The 23,280-nt window shown below is 48.6% G+C and overlaps 1 protein-coding gene across 1 annotated transcript in view; it reads left to right on the forward strand.

Moving 5' to 3' along the window:
• The window catches only part of LOC117525714 (nidogen-1-like), a 37,323-nt gene that overhangs the window by 3,390 nt on the left and 10,653 nt on the right, over positions 1 to 23,280 (forward strand). Inside the window, exons 2-10 of the mRNA XM_034187643.1 lie at positions 2,167 to 2,469; positions 3,778 to 4,007; positions 5,099 to 5,766; positions 5,843 to 5,983; positions 8,129 to 8,380; positions 9,325 to 9,525; positions 9,944 to 10,177; positions 18,999 to 19,136; positions 19,911 to 20,039. Of these exons, the coding sequence (XP_034043534.1) occupies positions 2,167 to 2,469; positions 3,778 to 4,007; positions 5,099 to 5,766; positions 5,843 to 5,983; positions 8,129 to 8,380; positions 9,325 to 9,525; positions 9,944 to 10,177; positions 18,999 to 19,136; positions 19,911 to 20,039 (2,296 nt within the window). The remainder of the gene's footprint in view (positions 1 to 2,166; positions 2,470 to 3,777; positions 4,008 to 5,098; positions 5,767 to 5,842; positions 5,984 to 8,128; positions 8,381 to 9,324; positions 9,526 to 9,943; positions 10,178 to 18,998; positions 19,137 to 19,910; positions 20,040 to 23,280) is intronic.

The following is a 23,280-nucleotide window of genomic DNA, read 5'->3' on the forward strand; positions in this document are numbered from 1 at the left end:
ACAACCTTCCAACGTTAGCGGTTAGCGCTCTGAAGGCGGGGCCAAACTCATATCCCAGCATGCTTTTCTCACTCATGCATATGCGCACACACACACACACACACACACATACACACACACAAGCGCGCTTAATGATTTTGTTTTTAATGTGTTTAAAATTCTAAACTAAAAGTTCAGTAGTGATTTATTCTGATTTTCTTTCATGTCCTGGTTTGATTCCGATTTCTTTCTTTGTTTTTTTTCTCTGAACACATCACGGTGCCGCGTTCTGGTTTGGAGGTAAAAGTGCTGAGTCGTTGTTTTGACTCGACACCTTTTCCTCTGATAATTCAGTTGAAGGTCACGGTTACACTGCTCACTCCGCTCTCTGTTCCCCTTCAGGTGGATTTGAGTAAATGCGGTTAAAGGTCCTTTTATTCTCTGAACCAACTTCAGCTGCAGAACTCTGATTTCACTCGTGAATGACTCCATTCAAAAGTAACTCAGCTAGAGTCATCATTAGAGTGCATAGCTACCCCCCCCCCCCCCCACACACACACCCCACCACCAAAAAAAAAAGGTTCATGACATTGGGTGGGTGTGTGGGGGGGGGGGCTGTACAAATGTCTTGGCCCCACCCTTTAATTTGTAAAGTACCATTTCAGATCAGAGCCCATGTTTTTGGTCGTTATTTAATCTGTTCAGTTCTGTTTAGTGACTTAATAAAACCTGTTAATAAACCAACAGACATTGGGACTGCAACAGTCTGTGTCTAAAATCGGTCCACGCTGCCTTCACTGCGCATACGTCATCAGCCGCGGTTCACTGATTATCACTTCGTTTCTGCTTCAAACTGCCTCCAGTCATCATCTGTCTCAGTGAAAGTTAAAAATAAAACAGTGTGCAATATAAATACCAGACATACTGATCAATACTCTTCCTCTCCTTCCTGTCCTCTGTCTTCCTGTTACTCCTCCTCCCCCTGAGTGAGGAGTTGTTCAGTCTGTTGGTCCTGCACTTGGGAAGCAGCAGTCTGTGGCTGAAGAGGCTCCTCTGGTTGCTAATGACGGTGTGCAGAGGCTGACTGGCATTGTCCATAATGTCCAGCAGTTTGTCCAGTGTTCTCTTCTCTGCCACCGTCACCAGAGAGTCCAGCTTCATGCCAAACACACCAGCCCGTCTGATCAGTTTGTCCACCCTGGATGTGCCCTTCTTGGATGTGCTGCCCCAGCACACCACGGTGTAAAAGAGGACGCTGGCTACCACAGATGAGTAGAACATTCACAGCAGTTTCCTGCAGATGTTAAATGACTGCAGCCTCTTCAGGAAGTCCAGATGGTTTGTGTGGCACCAGGCACCAAAGTCCTTCACTAGGCTCCTGTGCTCCTCCTCTCTGTCATCCCTGATGTATCCAACAATAGCTGCATCATCTGTGACTTCTGGATGTGACACAGCAGAGTTGTAGTAGAAGTCTGAGGTGTACAGGGTGAAGAGAAGAGGGGCCAGCACTGTGCCCTGGGGTGCTCCGGTGCTGCTGATCACAGTGTCAGACGTGGTGTCCCTCAGCCTGACATACTGCGGCCTGTCGGTGAGGTAACAGGAGATCCAAGTGACCAGGCAAGGGATCATGAACCATATGGTTCCTGCAGTGTTCCCCGAGGAACTGTTTGATTCTTCTGAACGTTTTCTGTGTCCGCGTTTATGCTAATGATGATGTATCTCTGTGCGTTGTAATTGATTACCTGAACGAGGTCCAATCACAGCTGCTGGGAAGGTTTTTTGACTCAACTCCAAATCTCCTGATCTTCATAACTCTTCTGAAGACTTTGGACAAGTAGTTGTAGTAGTCAACTATGACGAGTTAGTACCCATTTTATTAGTCACACGAACTCTAGTTTGGACCTTCTCATCAGTCCAGGCTTGTCACTTTTCCTTGAATCCTGATCGTCTGACACCTTGATCTTGTTTTGACTGGTTCCCTGAGCTGGTCAGTCCTCAGTCTGTCACAGTCCAGTCTTGGTACCAGTGCTGAGTTCCTGGCCTGCAGTAAGAGCTGTAAGTTGTTCAGGGACTGAAGCAGTTCCTGGTTTCTGAGATGTTCAGAGTTTTCTTGGGTGGATTCATTGATTTTTGCTGCAGGTAGTGACGAACCCCAAGTTAACAAACGTTTTCTAACGCTGGTACCAGATAAACACCAACGGGTTTGTGGCGGTTTCCAAGCTGCCGCCTGAGGAGGAGTACCTGGGGAAGATGCCAGTCAAATTCAAAATGATTGCAGCTCTCTTGGGAGACCTGGACAACAGTGATGGACAGGGGAAGGTCTACTTCAGGGAGGACAAGAGTCCGGCCGTCCTGACTCGAACTGCTAATCACATCAAGCAAGCGTTTCCCAACGAAAAGGGGGTGGAGCCTATCAGCACCATCGTCGTCACCTGGGAAAACATGTCTGCTCACGGGACGTCTGGACGAGGAGACGGACTGGACGTTAAGGTGAGACTGAAGTTCATCTGTTCAAGGGTTTTATTAGTTTCTATTAAAACGGCTCATATTTACGTTATCTTAGTTTGAATTGGAACACAAATAAAGATCAAGATCGTTGTGCTGATTTTGGTCAAAATCTCTGAAAATAATGATGATGCTATTTAACAACAACAAATAAGTCGTTCTGGATTTTACGTGGTGCAGACAAAGTTAAAACAAAATAAATCCGATAAAATCCATCCATCCATTTTCTTCCGCTTTATCCGGAGTCGGGTCGCGGGGGCAGCAGCTCAAGCAAAGCCACCCAGACCTCCCGATCCACACACACCTCCCCCAGCTCCTCCGGGGGGAACCCCAAGGCGTTCCCAAGCCAGCCGAGAGACGTAGTCCCTCCAGCGTGTCCTGGGTCTTCCCCGGGGCCTCCTCCCGATGGGACGTGCCCGGAACACCTCTCCAGCAAGGCGTCCATGGGGCATCTGGAAAAGATGCCCGAGCCACCTCAACTGGCAGCGGCTTGACTCCGAGCTCAAAATGTTTTTTTTTTATATGAATGACTTCTGTTACTTCCTCCAAATGAAATATTTTATAAAGTACAAACTGAGGATCAAATAGTTACGAACGACCAACAATTTTTCTGTCTATGATTGATGATGATGTCACCAGTCACGTGACTTCAGGTCTTACTGTTGCTAGTTTAGCCACTCGTGCCCCAGTCTGGCTGTCACGGATCACCCCGGATGGTCCCGGCGAGTTGGCATGTGCAAAAATATAAAACTTGAGCATAACCTCGGCACTTGAGGAAAACCTCCCAGTAATGTCATAGCGTGTCATCACATTTCCGTGTAGCCCGTTACGAGGCTACACGGAAATGTGATGACCAAAGTATGTCAAAGTTCATAATGGAAAAAGGAACTTTTTAACATTTTGAAAAACGTGCCACGACATGACAGAATATCCTGGTTGATCGCAGACACGCTCCCGGAACCTCAAAGGTTTTCTGAGGTACGGACGAGGTTTCAAACAGTGACCTTCTGCGTTGCATATCCTTGAAAGTGAGAATGGGGCGTTAGCATCACGCTACCTTCAAGAAAATCGGACATTTTCTCAATTTGTATTCACTGGTAACACAGACGGTGACCAGGTTAGTGATTTTAGTAACCAGATCTTAGTTAGCCAGAGCTGTTTGTCAAACTGTCACACGGAGAACGAAGTGACGGGAACGTGCAGGTCGTGTTTACTTATCACGTCAAATAATTTCCTCCTGAAGGAGAACGACGACGACCCATCAAAGAACTTCTTCATACGTTGTGTTTGCAGAGAAACACTTTCCAGTTGGTTGTGGCCTCCATGAAACGGACGTCTTGCGCCATCCTCCTGTACCCCAAACCTGGCCTGCAGTTCTCCTCCACATCAATCGGGGGCAGCAGTAAGCTCCTGGAGGCTGGCTTCAATGAAGGCGAAGTGACAAGCTGGCTTTGGGGAACCTCCATGGGAACGTACTTCCGCATCACCACTGAAGAAGAAAACTCTGTCAGACAGCTCAGCCGGTAAGAACGTGAAGTCTTAAATTTTGTGGTTCCCGTGACGCGGTCGCACAGCGCCGACAACTACAACTCACAACTTTGTCACCGTTTGTACAAACTGAAGTTTGTATTTAGAACCAGAATTAGTTTCCGGAGACAAACTGAGACCAAACATGTTCAAACTCAGAGCGGGTAAGATGACTGAGGTTGAAATAACGTGGACATACTTTAAAAAAAACAACAAAAAAACAAACAACCAGAATAAAAATCAGACATAGAAATTCTGTCTGCAGGTCCAAATCCCCCTCATGCTACCCGTCTGTGTTCTTGGACAAGACACTTTAATCTACACTGTCTCAGTCCACTCGACTGTAACTGGATACCGGCCTTGGCTGGGGAAGTAACCTGCATCAAACTGGTGTCTTGTCCTGGGGGAATCTTATCTGCTTCTGAATCCAGATCTGAGCACCAGCACCAACGGGCCTCCGGGCGACCAGGACCTCTTCTAGTTTGTCTCCTGTCACCATCTGATGGCTTGGTGTAAATGATGCTGAACGTAGCAATACTGTATTAGTATTCCACATGGGGTAGTTTAGTGGATTGACAGCTGAAACATCAGTGTTTCCCACACGGGTGTGGTGGAACATGTGATCTCTGACTCAGCTTCTCAGGTGCTGAAGTCATGGATTCTGCAAAGACCAACGCATCTTCTGCAAAGTGATGGTCAGTAAACCAACAAAGTGATTTCCACAACCCAATCCAACCGTTAGTCCAGGCATGCCTTGAACAGCGTAGGGTTAGCCAGGACATATCCCTGAGGAATGCCAGAATCCTAGCCAGGATGTGGTTTATCATCAACTTCTTGATTGTGAAGCCAGACTGCTAGATGGGACGAGGTGTAAGTTTGGACAAACTAAGTGCTTTGGTTCCTCAGTAAGCAGCTTGAAGGTCACTAGACCACAGGTGGCAAGTCACCTGTTTGACATCAGAACTCTTAAAATGTATTTAATCTGTGGTTTTATTTAAAATAATCTTTGGCCATCTTGAAAGACTGACTTCTTTATCCTTGGTACGTAGTTTCATCAACAGTTTTCTTCTTTACTTTTTCCAACCAGAAAATCAAACTCGGGACAGAGCGGTGTGTGGGTGTACGAAATTGGCTCCACATCATTTTATGGCATCATACCCGGGATGTTAAGTAAACTGTCTGAGGAGGATGAAAACACTTCAACTGTGACTACGTCAACAAGTCACCCTAATAATCCACAGGAGGCGGAGCTCTCTACCTATAAAACTCAAATGATGACGACAACCAAAGTACCAGAAAATAACCAACTTCCTTCTGAAACTCCTATGGGGCAGCAACCAACTTACCTTGAATCTCAGACCGCCACACCAGGCCCCGCCCAATCTGAGACCATCACACCAGATCCCATCAAAACAGAGTCCACCAGAACAAGCTACGTCAACACCGAACCCACCACGATAGAGTTTGTCAAAACTCAGACTGTCACTCCAACTAAGCCGAGACACCCAGACTCAACACGGTCAAGTCATCCACACCCAACGAAGACAAGAGACTATGAACACACCCAAACAACAGACCCCACCCCCCAGCCCACAGAGACCAGATCCCCTCAGACATTCAAACCAACGTACCCTGAACCTGACCCAGTCAAACCACCACAGGACACCAACCCTGACGCCTTGCTGCCTTTGCCACCGTACTCGCGGTCACACCACCCTCAGATAGTTGTGGTGGATGAAGATCTGAATGTGGACGGTAAATAAATATAAAACATGCAGTACAAAGATTCTTTATTTTTCTGACAATCCTGCAACTTTGACTTTTTTCACAGTTTTTGGATACAATTTGGAAACATGTGACCAAAACAGAAACACATGCTCTGTTTTCGCTGCCTGTCGGGATTACGGCAGCGGGTTCTGCTGCTACTGTAACCCGGGTCACTATGGTAACGGGAAGACCTGCCTCAAAGAAGGTGAGATACAGTTTGCCTCTATTCTTGAAATAAATGTTTTCATGAAGAAAAGAAAAAGACGTGAAGACAGACTGTGATGAATTTTCATTTCTTTAGTGTTGAGTGTTGAATCGATTAAATCGACTGAAGTGTAAAATGTTTCTGCTGAGATTATCTCTTTTATATCATTCTGAACGAAATATTTTTGGAATTCAGACTGTTGCTCAAAATTTTTAGTCAGATGATGATACTGATGTCCATTCATTCATTTTCTGCTGCTTATCTGGGTCGGGGTCGCAGAGACAGCAGAGCAAGCAGCTCATCCCACACTTCCCTATCCTCAGCCAACTCCTGTAGCTCTTCCCAGGGGATCCCGAGGCGTTCTCAAGCTAGCTGGGAAATATAATTTCTCCAGCATGTCTTGGTCTTCCTCGGGGCCTCCTACCAGTTTGATGTGTCTGGAAGATCTCCTTAGGGAGACCACCACGGGGCATCCTCACCAGATGCCTGAACCACCTCAACTGGCTCCGGTCGATGCGGAGCAGTAGCAGCTCTACTCTGAGTCCCTCCCGGATAGTCGAGCCTCTCACCCTGTCCTGGGGTGTAAGCCCAGATATGGACTGGAAGAATCTCCTTTCTGCCCCTTGTAGCTGCGATTTTATTCTTTCAGTAAGTTCATGAGGACAGTAGGTGAGGACAGGAACATAAATCAACTGCTAAATTGAGAGTCTCACTTTCCGACTCAACTCCTCCTTCATCATGATGGTCCGGTACAGCATCCGTAAAATTTCAGACACCGCCCCAATCCATCTATTGATCTCACACCCCAGTTTACCCCACTGAAGTCCAACTCCCACCGGAAACAGGTCTGATGTCATGCAGAGAATGTGGACACAGCTTCTACTTTGGTCATATAGAGGCCAGATCACAGATCACACGTTGCAGGGAATCTGGTACTCCATACTCCTGCAGCACCCCCCAACCCCACCCCCCACCCCACAAGATACCCCGAGGGACCCGGTCACATGCCTTTTACAAGTCCACAACACACATGTAGAGTGGTTGGTCAAACTCCCAAGACCACGCTAATATCCTTCAAGGGTAAAGAGCTGGCCCACTGGTCCACAATCAGGACGGAACCCACACTGTTCCTCCTGAATCTGAGGTTTGACTAAGTCTTCTCTCTAGTACCATGGGCGCAGACTTTCCCAGGGAATCTGAGAAGTGTGATTCCTCTGTAACTGGAACACACTCTCCAGCCCCCTTTTTTTAAACATGGGGACCACCACCCCAGTTTGCCAGTCCAGAGCTACTGTCCCCGACTTCCACGCAACATTGTATAAGTGTGTCAACCATGACAGTCCAACAACATCCACAGGCTTCAGCATCTCAAGACAAATCTTGTCCGCCCCCGACGACTTTTTTTTTTGACTACCTCAGTGACTTCTGGTAGGGTGATGGCACCAGATCCACCTGAGTCTTCCACCTATACTTCCTTGATGGAGGGCATGTCAGTAGGGTTGAGGACATTCTCAAATTGTTCTTTCCACCACCTGACAATATCCTCAGTCCAGTTTAGCAGCTCTCCTCCTCTGCTGAACTCAGTCTAGGCTAAGAACTGCCTCCCTTTCCTGAGGCACCTCACAGTTTGCCAGAACTGCTTTGAGCCTGACCAAAACTTACTTTCCATGGCCTCTTCAAACTCCTCCCATGTCTGAGTTTTTGCCTCAGCCACCACTGAGGCTGCGGTTCTTCTGGCCTGCTGGTACCTGTCCGCTGATTCCAGAGACCTCTGTGCTAAGCAAACATGAAAGGCCTCCTTCTTCAGCCTGATGGCTTCCCTTGCTGTTGGAGTCCACCAGCGGGTTATTGTGTTGCTGCCACAACAAGCACAGACAACCTTCAGGTCACAGCTCAAAACAGCTGCTTCAGCAATGGAGGCCTTGAACATGGACCACTCTGCTTCGATGCCCTGACCTCCCTCTGGACCTGGGAGAAGCTTCTTTGGAGGTGCGAGGTGAAGGCTGTTTGGACCAAATGTTCCCGGAAAACCCTCACCACATGTTTAGGTCTTGCAGATCAGCTAGGTGGCTAACCTCGCCATCTGAGCCCACTGATCACCGTGATGATGATGAAGATGACACTGATTATGTTTTTGGTTTCTAGGTGAACCGCAGAGAGTAACAGGAAAAGTAACTGGTCGGGTGTTTGTAGGACAGTCGGACACACCTGTGGCACTCGATAACAGTGACTTCCACTCGTACGTGGTGACCAATGAGGGGCGGGCCTACGTGGCCATTAGCAACATTAACCGGAGCCTGGGGCCGTCCCTGCAGCTGCTGTCGTCAGTGGGAGGAGTCATCGGCTGGACCTTCGCCTTGGAGCAGCCGGGTTACCAGAACGCCTTCAGGCTGACCGGTACGTCTCAGGTTTTTGACGAAGCCAAACGGTCGATTCATGTCGCTAAAACAACACATCGTTATTTTCTACAGCGCAATCAAACCTGAGCAACGAAGCTCCTTTAAAAAGTCCAGAACTCTTTCTTTGTAACTTTCTAAGTTCTTTCAGTTTCCAAAAAATCCACATGACGTGTCAGAAAAAGCTTGTTGTGGAACCACTTAAAACTTTAGCAGTGTAATTTTTGTTAAAGGTTATTCATGTTTAAAAACGCATTTCTCATAAAGTTCCTGTGGTTATAGGGTCCTCTGTTTAGGAACCCCTGGTGGACAGATTTAGAATTGACACATCCAACATTTAAATAGTCCGGGGCAGTGCTGTCGTTCCACACACACAAATTTAGCCTGACAACTGGCCCGGCTATGAACTGGGCTGGATTCTGGCCTCCATTTTGGAATGAGATTTCCCACTCCTGAACAACCAATAGGAGGGCAGCACTCGCGCCACATCAGCGTGGGGCTCACACGTGGGCTGACATCAGCGTCACAGCCACCAACCAATCACAGGCTAGGAGAGAGAGGCCAGTATCTGGCCAAGTTCAGGGACGGTTGTCGGGCTAATGCAAATTCCGCACTGCGCGTAGGGCACCGTGTTGCCTGGGGGCACCACAAGAACCAAGCTCATGAAAAATCATCCTAATAGGCTACTAGTAACAATATATCTAAAAGTTGTGTAAAGCATGTTAATAGGTATAAGCAAAAGTAATCGGAGGAGGAGGCACGCAGGCAGGAAGTGGCGTGGGTGGCCTCTGTGCATGTGGCACCACCTGTGTCACAGCAGACAGTTCACGATAAAGGTTTTCACCAAAATTTTTGAAAATGTGTATTTTGAAAATATGCCGACGACGCCACGACTGTCTTCTCATCACTTCCTGTTCTTTAACTCATTTGTCTTCTCGTTTACAGGTGGTGTGTTTTCTCGGCTGGCGGAGGTCATTTTCCAGCCCGGCAACGAGCGCCTGATCATCCGGCAGGACTTTAAAGGACTCAACGAACACGGCCGCCTGCAGCTGGACAGCCAGCTGGAGGGCCGTCTGCCCGTCATCGCGCCCGGATCGTCCGTCCACGTTGGCCCATACACCGAGATCTACCAGTACAGCAGCAACCGTAAGAAAAACACGCCCACCAAAGCTGTGGCCACACCCACTGTTTGGCTGCAACATTTTGGAGGAAAAACAAAAACCTTCAGTGAGGTTTGCGGCGACGCACCGGAGACGAGCTGGAAGTCGCTAACATCAAACAACTTGGAGAACACTAACTAAAAAACAAACAAGTTGTGCTGCTACTTTTGAGTTTTGAGGAAACAGTTTTGGAGCTTTAGTCTCACACACTCGTCTCTTTAGCTTTTGTTCCAACACAGGGTTTTTTGTTTTGTTTTTTTAGGGGAAAATTTAGGGAAAACTGGTCACAGACAATCTGGTGGATTCTAACTTCAGATCCCCCATGAGCACGTAAAAGCTAGCATTAGCATTAGCATATTAAGAGCAAAGTGACGGGTGTTTTCTTCTTCTGCTGCTCCTCTCAGTGATCACTTCCTCCTCCACCCGCACCTGCACCGTCACCACACCAGAGGGCGACGTCCTGACCCGGAACTACCAGTGGCGGCAGACCATTACCTTCCACAGTTGTCTGCATGATGACATCATCAGAATGGCTCCACCCACCCAGTTGCTCAGTGTGGACCACGTCTTCGTGACGTTTGAGGAAGAAAATGAACTGATCCGCTACGCCACGAGAAACAAGATTGGCTCCGTGAACGGTGAGTTCTGAGATGTCACAACGGAACAAATAATAATAATCAATATTTAAATCAATAATACTATCAGTATTTTGCATAAATAATAAAGTAATTCTAACAATATAAGGAAAAGTTAAAATACCTTCAGTCGTATGAGCTTTGTATATATATATATGTCCCAAAAATGTTCTCTGTGAATTTGAAGACTCTGGCAGTAACTGGACTGGACTTATGCTGAGCACAGACAGACAGACAGATGTACTTCGAGGCCTCGGGTAATGAAGCGGCGTTCTTGTGGCGAGTGAGGCGTCACATGATAACTGTGATGTCACTGATGGACTGATGCAGCTCCGTGAGTTCTGGGATCAGGAATCCTGGAGTCCAGCTGTCTGTTCTCAGGAGGTCTGGAGAGTTTCCGTCTGTCTTCAGAACATCCCAAGTGTCACAGGAAGACAAACAGTAAAGGGCGCTCATATTTCCTCAGCTGCAATCAGGGGGTGAAAGTCAGAGGTCAACTATATACCAACAGTCAGTCTGCAGCGGTGAAGGAGGAGGATCTGTCTATTGACTCATTTATTGATTTATTACTTTTTACTGATATGTAGTTTGGGGGCCGTCGTCGTTTACGACATTTCGTGTGAAACAGGCGAACGTGACTCGGCTGGTTTGATGGCTGAACCGGAACCTCCCAGTTGCGTTTCCTGTGAGCCGCCAAAGGTCCAAAGGAGATTTCAGTCAAGACTCTTCAACGCTGACCAACCAGTCCTCCCCAACCCTGGTCCTGACTGATCCAATGAAAAAAATGAGGGTTGGAAACCACGGCTCCAGAAATCCTCCAATAACCGCTTTAAAAATGAAACCCAAAGTGTGAGCAGCTTGAAAGCAAAAATAGCTTTTAGCTTTCAGAGCGCATTTACAGAGTGTGTTTACAGAGCGTTCAGACAGCTTTCAGAGCGCGTTTACAGAGCTTTCAGAGCGCGTTTACAGAGCGCTCAGAGCGCGTTTACAGAGCGCATTTACAGAGCATTCAGACAGCTTTCAGAGCGCATTTACAGAGCATTCAGACAGCTTTCACAGCGCGTTTACAGAGCATTCAGAGTACGTTTACAGAGCATTCAGAGTGCGTTTACAGAGCAGTCAGTGTTCAGAGTGCATTTACATAGCATTCAGACAGCTTTCAGAGTGCGTTTACAGAGCGTTCAGAGTGCTTTTACAGAGCGTTCAGAGTGCGTTTACAGAGCGTTCAGAGTGCGTTTACAGAGCAGTCAGAGTGCGTTTACAGAGCAGTCAGAGTGCGTTTACAGAGCAGTCAGAGTGCGTTTACAGAGCAGTCAGTGTTCAGAGTGCATTTACAGAGCATTCAGACAGCTTTCAGAGTGCGTTTACAGAGCGCTCAGTGTGTTTACAGAGCAGTCAGTATTTAGAGTGCATTTACAGAGTATTCAGAGTGCATTTACAGAGCAGTCAGTGTTCAGAGAGCAGAGTGCGTTTAGAGCGTTCAGACAGCTTTCAGAGCGGGTTTACAGAGCATTCAGACAGCTTTCAGAGCGTGTTTACAGAGCATTCAGACAGCTTTCAGAGTGCGTTTACAGAGCATTCAGACAGCTTTCACAGCGCGTTTACAGAGCATTCAGACAGCTTTCAGAGCACGTTTACAGAGCATTCAGAGTGCATTTACAGAGCAGTCAGTGTTCAGAGTGCATTTACAGAGCATTCAGACAGCTTTCAGAGTGCGTTTACAGAGCATTCAGACAGCTTTCAGAGTGCATTTACAGAGCATTCAGAGTGCGTTTACAGAGCATTCAGAGTGCATTTACAGAGCATTCAGAGTGCATTTACAGAGCGTTCAGAGTGCGTTTACAGAGCGTTCAGACAGCTTTCAGAGTGCGTTTACAGAGCATTCAGAGTGCATTTACAGAGCATTCAGAGTGCATTTACAGAGCATTCAGAGTGCGTTTACAGAGCATTCAGAGCGCGTTTACAGAGCGTTCAGAGCGCGTTTACAGAGCACTCAGAGCGTGTTTACAGAGCGCTCACAGTGCGTTTACAGAGCAGTCAGTGTTCAGAGTGCATTTACAGAGCGTTCAGAGTGCGTTTACAGAGCAGTCAGAGTGCATTTACAGAGCGTTCAGAGTGCATTTACAGAGCGTTCAGAGTGCGTTTACAGAGCGTTCAGACAGCTTTCAGAGTGCGTTTACAGAGCGTTCAGAGTGCATTTACAGAGCGTTCAGAGTGCATTTACAGAGCGTTCAGAGTGCGTTTACAGAGCGTTCAGAGTGCATTTACAGAGCGTTCAGAATGCGTTTACAGAGCAGTCAGAATGCGTTTACAGAGCAGTCAGTGTTCAGAGTGCATTTACATAGCATTCAGACAGCTTTCAGAGTGCGTTTACAGAGCATTCAGAGCGCGTTTAGAGCGTTCAGAGTGCGTTTACAGAGCGTTCAGACAGCTTTCAGAGCGCGTTTACGGAGCATTCAGACAGCTTTCAGAGTGCGTTTACAGAGCATTCAGAGTGCATTTACAGAGCGCATTTACAGAGCGTTCAGAGTGCATTTACAGAGCGTTCAGAGTGCATTTACAGAGCGCGTTTACAGAGCGCTCAGAGCGCGTTTACAGAGCGCTCAGAGCGCGTTTACAGAGCGCTCAGAGCGCGTTTACAGAGCGCTCAGAGCGTGTTTACAGAGCGCTCAGAGCGCGTTTACAGAGCGTTCACAGTGCGTTTACAGAGCAGTCAGAGTGCGTTTACAGAGCAGTCAGAGTGCGTTTACAGAGCAGTCAGAGTGCGTTTACAGAGCATTCAGTGTTCAGAGTGCGTTTACAGAGCAGTCAGTGTTCAGAGTGCGTTTACAGAGCATTCAGAGTGCGTTTACAGAGCATTCAGAGCGCGTTTAGAGCATTCAGAGCGCATTTACAGAGCATTCAGAGCGCATTTACAGAGCGTTCAGAGCGCATTTACAGAGCATTCAGACAGCTTTCAGAGCGCATTTACAGAGCATTCAGACAGCTTTCAGAGCGCGTTTACAGAGCGCTCAGAGCGCGTTTACAGAGCGCTCAGAGCGCATTTACAGAGCGCTCAGAGCGCATTTACAGAGTGCGTTTACAGAGCGCTCAGTGTGTTTACAGAGCAGTCAGTATTTAGAGTGCATTTGCAGAGTATTCAGAGCGCATTTACAGAGCAGTCAGTGTTCAGAGCGCGTTTACAGAGCGCTCACAGCGCGTTTACAGAGCGCTCAGAGCGCGTTTACAGAGCATTCAGAGCGCATTTACAGAGCAGACAGTGGTCAGAGTGCGTTTAGAGCATTCAGAGCGCATTTACAGAGCAGTCAGTGTTCAGAGTGCATTTACAGAGCGTTCAGAGTGCGTTTACAGAGCATTCAGAGCGCATTTACAGAGCAGTCAGTGTTCAGGGTGCATTTACAGAGTGTTCAGAGTGCATTTACATAGCATTCAGACAGCTTTCAGAGCGCGTTTACAGAGCATTCAGAGCGCGTTTACAGAGCGTTCAGAGCGCATTTACAGAGCGCTCAGAGCACATTTACAGAGCGCTCAGAGCGCATTTACAGAGCATTCAGACAGCTTTCAGAGCGCGTTTACAGAGCATTCAGACAGCTTTCAGAGCTCATTTACAGAGCATTCAGACAGTTTTCAGAGTGCGTTTACAGAGCGTTCAGAGTGCTTTTACAGAGCGTTCAGAGTGCGTTTACAGAGCAGTCAGAGTGCGTTTACAGAGCAGTCAGAGTGCGTTTACAGAGCAGTCAGTGTTCAGAGTGCATTTACAGAGCATTCAGACAGCTTTCAGAGTGCGTTTACAGAGCGCTCAGTGTGTTTACAGAGCAGTCAGTATTTAGAGTGCATTTACAGAGTATTCAGAGTGCATTTACAGAGCAGTCAGTGTTCAGAGAGGATTTACAGAGTGCTCAGAGTGCGTTTACAGAGCGCTCAGAGCGCGTTTACAGAGCATTCAGAGCGCATTTACAGAGCAGTCAGAGCGCATTTACAGAGCAGTCAGTGTTCAGAGTGCGTTTAGAGCATTCAGAGCGCATTTACAGAGCAGTCAGTGTTCAGAGTGCATTTACAGAGCGTTCAGAGCGCGTTTACAGAGCATTCAGAGCGCATTTACAGAGCAGTCAGTGTTCAGAGTGCATTTACAGAGCGTTCAGAGTGCGTTTACAGAGCGTTCAGAGTGCGTTTACACAGCGTTCAGAGTGCGTTTAGAGCGTTCAGAGTGCATTTACATAGCATTCAGACAGCTTTCAGAGTGCGTTTACAGAGCGTTCAGAGCGCGTTTACAGAGCAGTCAGCGTTCAGAGTGCATTTACATAGCATTCAGACAGCTTTCAGAGCGCGTTTACAGAGCGTTCAGAGCGCGTTTACAGAGCGTATTTACAGAGCGCTCAGAGCGCATTTACAGAGCGCTCAGAGCGCTCAGAGCGCGTTTACAGAGTGCGTTTACAGAGCGCTCAGTGTGTTTACAGAGCAGTCAGTATTTAGAGTGCATTTGCAGAGTATTCAGAGCGCATTTACAGAGCAGTCAGTGTTCAGAGCGCATTTACAGAGCGCTCACAGCGCGTTTACAGAGCGCTCAGAGCGCGTTTACAGAGCATTCAGAGCGCATTTACAGAGCAGACAGTGTTCAGGGTGCATTTACAGAGCGTTCAGAGTGCATTTACATAGCATTCAGACAGCTTTCAGAGCGCGTTTACAGAGCATTCAGAGCGCGTTTACAGAGCGTTCAGAGCGCATTTACAGAGCGCTCAGAGCGCATTTACAGAGCATTCAGACAGCTTTCAGAGCGCGTTTACAGAGCATTCAGACAGCTTTCAGAGCGCATTTCCAGAGCATTCAGACAGCTTTCAGAGCACGTTTACAGAGCATTCAGAGTGCGTTTACAGAGCGTTCAGAGTGCGTTTACAGAGCGTTCAGAGTGCATTTACAGAGCATTCAGACAGTTTTCAGAGTGCGTTTACAGAGCGTTCAGAGTGCTTTTACAGAGCGTTCAGAGTGCGTTTACAGAGCGTTCAGAGTGCGTTTACAGAGCAGTCAGAGTGCGTTTACAGAGCAGTCAGAGTGCGTTTACAGAGCAGTCAGAGTGCGTTTACAGAGCATTCAGAGCGCATTTACAGAGCAGTCAGTGTTCAGGGTGCATTTACAGAGCGTTCAGAGTGCATTTACATAGCATTCAGACAGCTTTCAGAGCGCGTTTACAGAGCATTCAGAGCGCGTTTACAGAGCGTTCAGAGCGCATTTACAGAGCGCTCAGAGCACATTTACAGAGCGCTCAGAGCGCATTTACAGAGCATTCAGACAGCTTTCAGAGCGCGTTTACAGAGCATTCAGACAGCTTTCAGAGCTCATTTACAGAGCATTCAGACAGTTTTCAGAGTGCGTTTACAGAGCGTTCAGAGTGCTTTTACAGAGCGTTCAGAGTGCGTTTACAGAGCAGTCAGAGTGCGTTTACAGAGCAGTCAGAGTGCGTTTACAGAGCAGTCAGTGTTCAGAGTGCATTTACAGAGCATTCAGACAGCTTTCAGAGTGCGTTTACAGAGCGCTCAGTGTGTTTACAGAGCAGTCAGTATTTAGAGTGCATTTACAGAGTATTCAGAGTGCATTTACAGAGCAGTCAGTGTTCAGAGAGCATTTACAGAGTGCTCAGAGTGCGTTTACAGAGCGCTCAGAGCGCGTTTACAGAGCATTCAGAGCGCATTTACAGAGCAGTCAGAGCGCATTTACAGAGCAGTCAGTGTTCAGAGTGCGTTTAGAGCATTCAGAGCGCATTTACAGAGCAGTCAGTGTTCAGAGTGCATTTACAGAGCGTTCAGAGCGCGTTTACAGAGCATTCAGAGCGCATTTACAGAGCAGTCAGTGTTCAGAGTGCATTTACAGAGCGTTCAGAGTGCGTTTACAGAGCGTTCAGAGTGCGTTTACACAGCGTTCAGAGTGCGTTTAGAGCGTTCAGAGTGCATTTACATAGCATTCAGACAGCTTTCAGAGTGCGTTTACAGAGCGTTCAGAGCGCGTTTACAGAGCAGTCAGCGTTCAGAGTGCATTTACATAGCATTCAGACAGCTTTCAGAGCGCGTTTACAGAGCGTTCAGAGCGCGTTTACAGAGCGCATTTACAGAGCGCTCAGAGCGCATTTACAGAGCGCTCAGAGCGCATTTACAGAGCGCTCAGAGCGCGTTTACAGAGTGCGTTTACAGAGCGCTCAGTGTGTTTACAGAGCAGTCAGTATTTAGAGTGCATTTGCAGAGTATTCAGAGCGCATTTACAGAGCAGTCAGTGTTCAGAGCGCATTTACAGAGCGCTCACAGCGCGTTTACAGAGCGCTCAGAGCGCGTTTACAGAGCATTCAGAGCGCATTTACAGAGCAGACAGTGTTCAGGGTGCATTTACAGAGCGTTCAGAGTGCATTTACATAGCATTCAGACAGCTTTCAGAGCGCGTTTACAGAGCATTCAGAGCGCGTTTACAGAGCGTTCAGAGCGCATTTACAGAGCGCTCAGAGCGCATTTACAGAGCATTCAGACAGCTTTCAGAGCGCGTTTACAGAGCATTCAGACAGCTTTCAGAGCGCATTTCCAGAGCATTCAGACAGCTTTCAGAGCACGTTTACAGAGCATTCAGAGTGCGTTTACAGAGCGTTCAGAGTGCGTTTACAGAGCGTTCAGAGTGCGTTTACAGAGCGTTCAGAGTGCATTTACAGAGCATTCAGACAGTTTTCAGAGTGCGTTTACAGAGCGTTCAGAGTGCTTTTACAGAGCGTTCAGAGTGCGTTTACAGAGCGTTCAGAGTGCGTTTACAGAGCAGTCAGAGTGCGTTTACAGAGCAGTCAGAGTGCGTTTACAGAGCAGTCAGAGTGCGTTTACAGAGCAGTCAGTGTTCAGAGTGCATTTACAGAGCATTCAGACAGCTTTCAGAGTGCGTTTACAGAGCGCTCAGTGTGTTTACAGAGCAGTCAGTATTTAGAGTGCATTTACAGAGTATTCAGAGTGCATTTACAGAGCAGTCAGTGTTCAGAGAGCATTTACAGAGCGCTCAGAGCGCGTTTACAGAGCAGTCAGAGCGCATTTACAGAGCAGTCAGTGTTCAGAGTGCATTTACAGAGCGTTCAGAGTGCATTTACAGAGCGTTCAGAGTGCATTTACAGAGCGTTCAGAGTGCATTTACAGAGCGTTCAGAGTGCATTTACAGAGCGTTCAGAGTGCATTTACAGAGCGTTCAGAGTGCGTTTACACAGCGTTCAGAGTGCGTTTAGAGCGTTCAGAGTGCATTTACATAGCATTCAGACAGCTTTCAGAGTGCGTTTACAGAGCGTTCAGAGCGCGTTTACAGAGCAGTCAGCGTTCAGAGTGCATTTACATAGCATTCAGACAGCTTTCAGAGCGCGTTTACAGAGCGTTCAGAGCGCGTTTACAGAGCGTATTTACAGAGCGCTCAGAGCGCATTTACAGAGCATTCAGACAGCTTTCAGAGCGCATTTACAGAGCATTCAGACAGCTTTCAGAGCGCATTTACAGAGCATTCAGACAGCTTTCAGAGCACGTTTACAGAGCATTCAGACAGCTTTCAGAGCACGTTTACAGAGCGTTCAGAGTGCATTTACAGAGCGTTCAGAGTGCATTTACAGAGTGCGTTACAGAGCGTTCAGAGTGCGTTTACAGAGCAGTCAGAGTGCGTTTACAGAGCAGTCAGAGTGCGTTTACAGAGCAGTCAGAGTGCGTTTACAGAGCAGTCAGAGTGCGTTTACAGAGCAGTCAGTGTTCAGAGTGCATTTACAGAGCATTCAGACAGCTTTCAGAGTGCGTTTACAGAGCGCTCAGTGTGTTTACAGAGCAGTCAGTATTTAGAGTGCATTTACAGAGTATTCAGAGTGCGTTTACAGAGCAGTCAGTGTTCAGAGCGCGTTTACAGAGCGCGTTTACAGAGCGCTCAGAGCGCATTTACAGAGCAGTCAGAGTGCATTTACAGAGCAGTCAGTGTTCAGAGTGCGTTTACAGAGCATTCAGAGCGCATTTACAGAGCAGTCAGTGTTCAGATTGCATTTACAGAGCGTTCAGATGCGTTTACAGAGCGCTCAGAGTGCATTTACAGAGCGCTCAGAGTGCATTTACAGAGCGCTCAGAGCGCATTTACAGAGCATTCAGAGCGCATTTACAGAGCAGTCAGTGTTCAGAGTGCGTTTACAGAGCATTCAGAGCGCATTTACAGAGCAGTCAGTGTTCAGATTGCATTTACAGAGCGTTCAGATGCGTTTACAGAGCGCTCAGAGTGCATTTACAGAGCGCTCAGAGTGCATTTACAGAGCGCTCAGAGTGCATTTACAGAGCGCTCAGAGCGCATTTACAGAGCAGTCAGTGTTCAGAGTGCATTTACAGAGCGTTCAGAGTGCATTTACAGAGCGTTCAGAGTGCATTTACAGAGTGTTCAGAGTGCATTTCCTTGTGAATTAATTTTATCACAGCCTAAATGTACCTGCAACACAGGTTGGCTTCTGTTACCATGGGAACAGCGAGTCCTGTGACCACAATCAGATGTCTACAACCGTTTCATCCATCTGGAGAATGAAACTGATCCACGAGAATCATTTTCTGTGAATGTTGTTGTCATCAAGACTTAAAAGGTCAGGAAATTCTATTTTCACAGCATTGCCCTCTAGTGCCCTTTTGACCTCAGGGAGGGCTTTTAGGCTGCTGGTGAGCTCTCAGAGGAACTTGTTGAGTGTTTGGATGCGTGTTTAATGTGTCCCACTAAAATGTCATCCAGAGAAAAGTTTTTGTTCTGGACTAACATCACTGAGCTTTATTTTGGAGATTTTAACAGGATGTTCCTGTGATTCTGACAGGCGGCCCTCCAGAGAAGAATCCATGTTTTACAGGCGAACACGGCTGTGACCACAACGCCGTCTGCAGACCGGCTGAAGGACGTCAGTTCACCTGTCAGTGTCTTACCGGGTTCACAGGAGACGGACGCATCTGCTACGGTAAAAAAGAAGATTACTTCCTGTTAAAACACCGACACGCTGCTGTCACATGACCAGGACACTCAGAGTCACGTGACATGTAAAGGTCATAATGTGTTTGTATTATAGTGGTGTTGATTATAATAATATTGACCATAACATGTTTAACGCTCATGTTCTGATGCGGGTTCGATGTTTGACCGCTGCCTCAACACTTTGATCTTTGACCTTATCACGCCTATTGATCAACAGCACGGTAATGCAGCGGCTACGACGCACCCTGTAAGAAGTCACCAAGCCCCACCCACCCGGCTGGACCACACAAATAAATTCATCTCACCTCCAGCGGCCGCAGCGTTCCGTCGACTGGACCTCAGACCGGGCGGGTCCCCGTTAACCAGTAATCCTGCTAACGGACAAATTAACGGAATTACAAATCTGTCCGGATTTTATCAGCTTCAAAAATGTCTTTAAGCAGAAACACTGAAAATAAATAAATATATAAATAAACACTTCTGGGATCTCTGTGAAATTTGATGCAACGACAAAACTTATTAACCGACTAAACTTTGGTGCTGATCAGGTCCGGGTTTGGGTTCTGGATCAAGCTGGTGTGTTTATGGTGGTGAAGCCTGTCAGATCTCACAGCACCAGCAGAGGTTTGATCCAGATCAGGATCCGCGTCGGTGAAGTCTACATGGGCGGGGCCACGCATGTTTTTGGTCTCGGCTGAAGTGTGCCGCTCCGAGTGCCGCTCTGGTTTTCACACGTTGTTGTTGTTGTTGTTGTTGACAGATGTTGACGAGTGCAGCCGGACTCCTCCGGTCTGTGGATCAAACGGCGTCTGCACCAACCAGCCCGGAACGTTCCGCTGCGAGTGCTCGCCCGGCTTCCTGCTCGCGGGCGACGGGAAGGTCTGCATCGGTACGAACGTACGAGTCTCCTGATCAACACGCACAAACACAGTCACTTAACTGTTAAAAAATAAATCTAACGACACAGAGTTTGTGTTGACAAACAGGTGGCTTAGAAAAGTACGGTGGCCCTGAGGTGCAAAACCAGCAAGAAATCTGTAACACGCAAAAGTATTTCACAACAGAAATCCAAAACATAAATCAACAGAATTTTCCTTTTAATTTGACGTTAGAGTTTTTTGCCTCCATATGGAGGCCATTCTGATTTCATCCGTTCAGACTGTCAGTATATTAAATTATAACTCACATCAACACAAACACTTTGTGGGTGTGAACTGGCAAAGGTCCAGACGTCTTCCCGGACACAATCTGGATCACGTCTGTGCTGTGTGACATCATTCAGTGTGGGGCCACGAGGCCACAAACACAGATCCTGTCTGACAGCTGTGCAGCTCGACGCTCACATACGCTTAGAAAAAAAAACATGCTTCACACAGTCGGACCAAAGACCAGGACCGAGTCTGAGTACACGAGGACATTCTGTGAGGACAAAAAGTGCAGAGATCCTCAGTGTTCACGTCTTTACTAAACACAGTCGCAGCCTCCACTTTTACATTTACTTTTTTCAACACATCAACATTTTAAAAAGTCGACCCGTTTGGGGGCCGTTTCTATAAACCGGGGGGGTCGGGTGTAGAGAGGATTGGGTGGTGGTTGAGGGTGGGTGGCCCGGCAGCCCGGTGCATGCTCACAGCCCCTGGCTGTTGGGACGTAGAATGTCCCCTCGCTGGGGGGGAAGGAGCCTGAGCTTGTGCGGGAGGTTGAGAGATACCGACTAGAGATAGTCGGGCTCACCTCCACGCACAGCTTGGGCTCTGGTACCCAACTCCTGGAGAGGGACTGGACGATTCATTTTTCTGGCATTGCCCACGGGGAGAGGCAGAGAGCTGGGGTCGCATTGCTTATTGCTCCCCAGCTCAATCTCCATGTGTTGGAGTTCACTCCGGTGAACGAGAGGGTTGCATCCCTACGCCTTTGGGTCGGGGACAGGTCTCTCACCGTTGTCTCTGCCTACGGGCCGAGCAGCAGTGCAGAGTACCCGACCTTCCTAGAGTCCCTGGGAGGGGTACTAGATAGCGCTCTGACTGGGGACTCCATTGTTCTCCTGGGGGATTTCAACGCCCATGTGGGTGGCGACAGTGAGACCTGGAGGGGGGTGATCGGGAAGCAAGGCCTCCCCGATCTGAACCCGAGTTGTGTTCAGTTGTTGGACTTCTGTGCTAGTCACAGTTTGTCCATCACGAACACCATGTTCGAGCACAAGGGTGTCCATAAGTGCACGTGGCACCAGGACACCCTGAGCCGGAGGTCGATGATCGACTTTGTAGTCGTATCATCTGACCTTCGGCCACGTGTCTCGGACACTCGAGTGAAGAGAGGGGCAGAGCTGTTGACCGATCACCACCTGGTGTTGAGTTGGATCCGCTGGGAGGGGAGGAAGCCGGTCAGACCTGGCAGGCCCAAACGTATCGTGAGGGTCTGCTGGGAACGACTGGCGGAACCCTCTGTCAGCGAGGTCTTCAACTCCCACCTCCGGGAGAGCTTCTCCCAGATCCCGGGGGAGGTTGGAGACATGGAGTCCGAGTGGACCATGTTCTCCACCTCCACTGTCGATGCGGCCGCTCGTAGCTGTGGTCACAAGGTCTCTGGTGCCTGTCGCGGCGGCAATCCCCAAACCCGGTGGTTCACACCTACCAACTTTGTTGGTTGGTGGGACCCCAGAGGCAGCTGACAGGTACCGGCAGGCCAAGCGTGCCGCAGCCCGTGTGGTCGCAGAGGCAAAAACTCGGGTCTGAGAGGACTTTGGGGAGGCTATGGAGGAGAACTTTCGGTCTGCCTCGAAGAGATTCTGGCAAACCGTCCGACGCCTCAGGAGGCGGAAGCAGCTCTCCATCAGCACTGTTTACGGTGCGGGTGGGGAGCTGTTGACCCTGACTGGGGATGTTGTCGGGCGGTGGAAGGAGTACTTCGAGGATCTCCTCAATCCCATCATCACATCTTCCGAAGAGGAAGCAGAGACTGGGGACTCAGAGGCGGACTCATCCATTACCCAGGCCGAAGTCACCGAGGTGGTCAGAAAGCTCCTCGGTGGCAAGGCTCCTGGGGTGGATGAAATCTGTCCTGAGTACCTTAAGTCTCTGGATGTTGTGGGACTGTCTTAGCTGACACACCTCTGCAACATCGCGTGGCGATCGGGGACAGTGCCTCTGGATTGGCAGACCGGGGTGGTGGTCCCTCTGTTTAAGAAGGGGGACCGGAGGGTGTGTTCCAACTATAGGGGGATCACACTCTTCAGCCTCCCCGGTAAGGTCTATTCCAGAGTACTGGAGAGGAGAATTCGACCGATGGTCGAACCTCGGATTCAGGAGGAGCAGTGTGGTTTTCGTCATGGTCGCGGCACACTGGACCAGCTCTACACGCTACATCGGGTGCTCGAGGGTTCATGGGAGTTCGCCCAACCAGTTCACATGTGTTTTGTGGATCTGGAGAAGGCGTTCGACCGTGTCCCTCGGGGCACCCTGTGGGAAGTGCTCCGGGAGTACGGGGTCCGGGGTCCTTTGCTAAGGGCTATCCAGTCCCTGTACGACCGCAGCAGGAGCTTGGTTTGAATTGCCGGTAGTAAGTCAAACCTGTTTCCAGTGCACGTTGGCCTCCGCCAAGGCTGCCCTTTGTCACCGGTTCTGTTCATTATTTTTATGGACAGAATTTCTAGGCGCAGCCAGGGTGTAGAGGGGGTCTGGTTTGGGAACCACAGAATCTCGTCTCTGCTGTTTGCGGACGATGTGGTTCTATTGGCTTCATCAAATCAGGACCTTCAGCGTGCACTGGGGCGGTTTGCAGCCGAGTGTGAAGCGTCCGGGATGAAAATCAGCACCTCCAAATCCGAGGCCATGGTTCTCGACCAGAAAAAGATGCTTTGCCCTCTTCAGGTCGGTGGAGTGTCCTTGCCTCAAGTGGAGAAGTTTAAGTATCTCGGGGTCTTGTTCACGAGTGAGGGACGGATCGGTGCAGCATCTGCAGTGATGCGGTCGCTGTATTGGACCGTCGTGGTGAAGAGAGAGCTGAGTAGGGGGGCAAAGCTCTCGATTTACCGATCGATCTACGTTCCGATCCTCACCTGTGGTCATGAGATTTGGCTCATGACCGAAAGAACGAGATCGCGAGTACAAGCGGCTGAGATGAGTTTCCTC

Source organism: Thalassophryne amazonica, chromosome 15 (assembly GCF_902500255.1).
Source record: "Thalassophryne amazonica chromosome 15, fThaAma1.1, whole genome shotgun sequence".
NCBI lineage: Eukaryota > Metazoa > Chordata > Actinopteri > Batrachoidiformes > Batrachoididae > Thalassophryne > Thalassophryne amazonica.